General features: G+C 39.9%; 1 protein-coding gene across 3 annotated transcripts in view; it reads right to left on the bottom strand.

Annotated features, from left to right (window-relative positions):
* LOC115220263 (plexin-B2-like) overlaps positions 1-469 on the bottom strand; it is a 90,285-nt gene extending 89,816 nt beyond the window's left edge. For all 3 annotated transcript variants that reach the window (XM_029790365.2, XM_029790366.2, XM_036510009.1), the window contains exon 1: positions 374-469. In XM_029790365.2, the coding sequence (XP_029646225.1) occupies positions 374-410 (37 nt within the window). In that variant the 5' untranslated portion in view covers positions 411-469. The remainder of the gene's footprint in view (positions 1-373) is intronic.
* Between the last annotated feature and the right edge of the window lie 4,291 nt (positions 470-4,760).

Raw genomic sequence — 4,760 nt, 5'->3', positions numbered from 1 at the left:
CCTTATTGACATATAAAAACAGTGCTGCTGTTTAGCTCCAGATGAATGCTAACAGAGCAGAGTTATGACAAAAAGTGTTCCTGCCATGACCAACCAGCCAGTGATTTTTAAGCATTTAGGAGAACCTCATACGATGTGCCCTTCCTTATTTGTTTCAGTTGGAGTTCGATTCTGTGGTAAATTTGACTGCTATTTCTAGCAGTCAAGTTTATCAAGCAATTCTTATGATATTGATAGCAGTGGCACAAATGGTGGTGGTGGTGGTGGTGGTTGTGACGGTGGCAATGGCACTGTTTGTGTTTTTTTGTTTTTAGAGATATACGGAGAACTGGGGAGACAGACAGACAGACAGAGACTTTGGTGATATACTTACCAATAAAATTCCACTGTGAGTTATAAAATTTAGCCATCTAACATCCTCTGTAACTAACAAAGATATGAAATAGTTTTAGGAATTACAGGTCTATATATATGTGTGTATATATATATATATATATATATATATACATTTGTATGTGTTTGTCTTTGTGTGTGCATGTATGTTTGTGCTTGTGTGTGTGTGCGCGTGCACAGGAAAAGAGAACTTTCTCCTCTTTCTCTCAAAAACAAAGGATTGGTCCTATTAAGACTCACCCAGGACTGTTTCCATCATTAATCTCTCTCTCTCTCTCTCTCTCTCTCTCTTACTCTCTCTCACTCACTCTCTCTTTATCTATCTCCCTCTCTCTCTCATTCACTCACTCACTCACTCTCTCCTTATCTATCTATTTCCCTCTCTCTCTCACTCACTCTCTCTCTCTCTTAAAAGTGGACTGCTTTCAAGTATTGCACCAGGACATCTTCAATATGACAATACAAGAGGAACTACTGAGACAAGTTGTTGTTGCTGTTGTTATTGTTGATGTTGCTGTTGGTGGTGGTGGTGGTGGTGGTGGCGGTGACACAGTGGCGGCGGCGGTGACGACGGCAGTGGCGGTGGTGATGTCAACAGAGATGATCATATCAAGAGCAACAGTGATTATTCTAAGATTATCCTGTGACACATCTAAAAACATTTGGGAAGTTCGACTCACTTCTTTACTCATTATTGCAATTATTAATAATCATAATAATATCCCTATCATTACTGGATCTTGGGTTCAGTATCACCCAATCTGAAAAGAACGTCTGAAAACCTCAGAAATACCCCACAATCCAGGTGTATTGCAAAAGTCGGCATTACTTGGAACTGCATGCATATTGCATAAAGTAGTGTCTGTCTGTGGTCCTTGTTGTGACTTTGCAACAGTACAAACCCCAGGTAGACACAATACCTATTTCTTTATTACCCACAAGGGGCTAAAGACAGAGGGGACAAACAAGGACAGACATAGGTATTAAGTCGATTACATCGACCCCAGTGCGTAACTGGTACTTAATTTATCGACCCCGAAAGGATGAAAGGCAAAGTCGACCTCGGCGGAATTTGAACTCAGAACGTAACAACAGACGAAATACGGCTACGCATTTTGCCCAGCGTGCTAACATTTCTGCCAGCTCGCCGCCTAGACACAATACCTTCAATTAACAACCTCACGATATTGTATACTGTGCAACGTCTATAATAATAATAATAATAGGTTTAGTACCAGGCAGTGGTTCTCATAGCTTCTCATCTTAACTAACTGGAAGTGTTATCATGTACATTGTTATGTCTTGGTATAAAAGATGGGCTAGAGCAAATATTCTGCTCAATACCACAGATTTGCTTGTCACTTGTTTGACCATAACCAGTTGAGCACGTCCCTTAGTGGCTGACGATATGTGCATCTCTGATCACGAGTGGAAGTAGTGGGGGAGCATCATAGCCGTGTGTTGAGAGGAATGTTTTGGGGTTTGAATAATTCACCTTTGGAAACATGGGTGTTTCATTCAACATCCTCAAACAACCCATATTCAGGGACCGTTTGAGCGGATTGGGTTACTCGACCTAAAGAAAATTCTAACTGAACCCCCACCTGCAAGGTCACGCGCTGTTTATCTTGATATGAGACATCACCATGTAGCACACATGATCGTGATGCATGTGCTTGGTGTACCCTATCAGACGGGTAGTTATGATGGGGTATATTGGGCTTTGTATATTCTACCCCAGTGTCACTTTGATGGCATGCACTTCCAAGTTCTTTTACAGGGCTTAGAAAAACTGAAGAACTATTGCAATAAGTTTGTGAATCTGAGAGGGGAACATGTTGAATGAAATCATAACTAACTGATCCTCCTGTATCTTCTTTTACCCAAAGCCAGGGACTTTTCAGTAGCCCCTCATACATACATGTATAAAGTGCCCTCTGCAGGAGGTAGCCTGAATGCCACCTGAAGGGCAGCTTTAAGGCTAGTATATATATATATATATATCATCATCATCATCGTTTATATATATATGCATACATATACACACACACACACACACACGTATATACACACATGTATGTATGTATGTATGTATACTAAGTAGTTAAGGGTTTAGCAACGATTTGCCTCACCACACACCGAATTTAGAAATAGCAGTCAAAGAGTTATGGCTATTCTTTCTACTTAAAAGAGAGATCTCAGTAAAACCACAGCACTTAAAAGGCAAACAACGCAGGTAAAAGAGAAAGAAATGACGACAATCATTCTATATTAAGTCACCTACGGACGTACGTTTCGAAATTAAGTCATAGGAAGCATAAAAATTAAATAATTATGTCTTACCCGACTACTTTTCTCCTCATGCTGGTGGCACATAAAAAGCACCCACTACACTCACAGAGTGGTTGGCATTAGGAAGGGCATCCGGCTGTAGAAACACTGCCAGATCAGACTGGAGCCTGGTGCAGCCCCCTGGCTTCCCAGACCCCCAGTCGGACCATCCAACCCGTGCTGGCATGGAAAACAGACGTTAAACAATGATGATGATGATGGTGTGTGTGTGTTTGTGTGCATGCATATATGTATATGTATATACATACATATATATACTGAAGCCATGTTATTTCTCTGTCAACAGAGCAAAATCCCTTGCAAAATACTTCCCCCCGCTCTACTCTACCCCCACTTCCCACATAATTTTCTCCGCTTAAACCAACCAAACCATTATTAGTCTGTTGACTCCCACTCCACTCCCCTACCCCATTCCCCACTCCCACCTTCCAATTAGAGATTCACCTTCCCAAAAAAAGTAGGCCATTATATAAAAGACATTTATTTCACAGACTTTCTCTGTTTTCAGCAGAGTTTATAAAATAAAAAAAAAAAGATGACGTAACACTCTTTTCATTCAACCCTATCTCCCATTTGCATCTTGTCAGTGGAGGCTGACAGCAATTAATCCCCTTTTTTTCTTCTAATCTCTCTCTCTCTCTCTCTCTCTCTCTCTCTCTCTCTCTCTCTCTCTCTCTCTCTCTCTCTCTCTCTCTCTCTCTCTCTCTCTCCTCCTCCTCCTCCTGGCTTTTACTTTATTCCTTACCAATTATCACCGTCCAAGTTGTGATGGTTCCACTTTATCTATCCCCGACTGTAGAATTCGAATTCGCTGCCCATCTTCAGGCTAGTATCAAATGTCTCAATTGTGCTCTGTTAGAACAGCCATGAAGTCATTTATTCAAACACGTCTCTCTCACACACACACAGAGCATCTCTTCGTTCTTCTAGAACTGACTGTTGGTCCAATGTTGGAAGAGCAGCCTAGCAAAGAATGGAATCCAAGAATGTGGTGTTGATTACAAGCTGAAGCCATTTCACCCCTCTTACGCAGTTGTTATTCTTTGGAACTGCATAAATTTCACAACATCATATTCTCCTCTTTCTTTCAAGACAAATGATACAGACAGGATTTCTCTGTGTGTGTGTGTGTAAGTGGCTACTGATAAAGAAACTATTATGTATGTATATCTATATATTCTCTGACAACAGGAATATATATTCACAACCCGTAGGGTGTATACACAGCTTTTGAACTATATATGTTGAGAGAGAGGGAGAGACAAACAGTTTGAATAAATGACTTCATGGCTGTTCTAACAGAGCACAATTGAGACATTTGTATGTCCACAGTTCTTGCACTGTATATATATGAACTGTTCTGCTCTGCAGGATGTTCCTAAATTGTCTTTACATCTCCCACAATTTATTGTATGAATTTAATGTTGAGATCCTTCGATCAACTTCTTTGCAACCAATGGAGCCCATGAGGAAGCATTCTCAGGTTTCTAATAAAACTATTTGTTTGCCTATGTTTTCTTGTAAACTTTGCTGAGTTATCTTTAATTTTCATTTTCTGCTGAATTTTTCAAAGTATAAAGATAATTTATGGACACTCTCTATATCCACAGCTGATGGTTTGTATGTACAGAGCTGTTGAACTGTATACACACAGTTGTTGTTTTGTATACATACATATGTGTGTGTGTGTATATATATATATATATATATATATATAATTAGTGAATGGAAGAAATGGAGTTGAACGAAGATTGTACAGAATTCCTTTTATTACATTCTACACATGTTTCAAAGGCCACAATTTTCCAAATTCTGATTAAATAAGGATACCATATTGCAGCTTTCTCTTCAGGAAAAAGCAGGAATTACGTTGACAGAACAAAACAAAACAGAGGCGCAGCAAAGCAATTCGAGCGAGGACGCTCCTTAAGAGCCCATGGTTAAACTGTTTATCAATGTACGTTGAAATCAGGGGGTTGGTGGGGGCCGACAAAAGGTCCGTTGGAATAATTACA

Source organism: Octopus sinensis, linkage group LG16 (genome assembly GCF_006345805.1).
Source record: "Octopus sinensis linkage group LG16, ASM634580v1, whole genome shotgun sequence".
NCBI lineage: Eukaryota > Metazoa > Mollusca > Cephalopoda > Octopoda > Octopodidae > Octopus > Octopus sinensis.
This window is presented reverse-complemented; position numbering and strand designations above follow the sequence as displayed.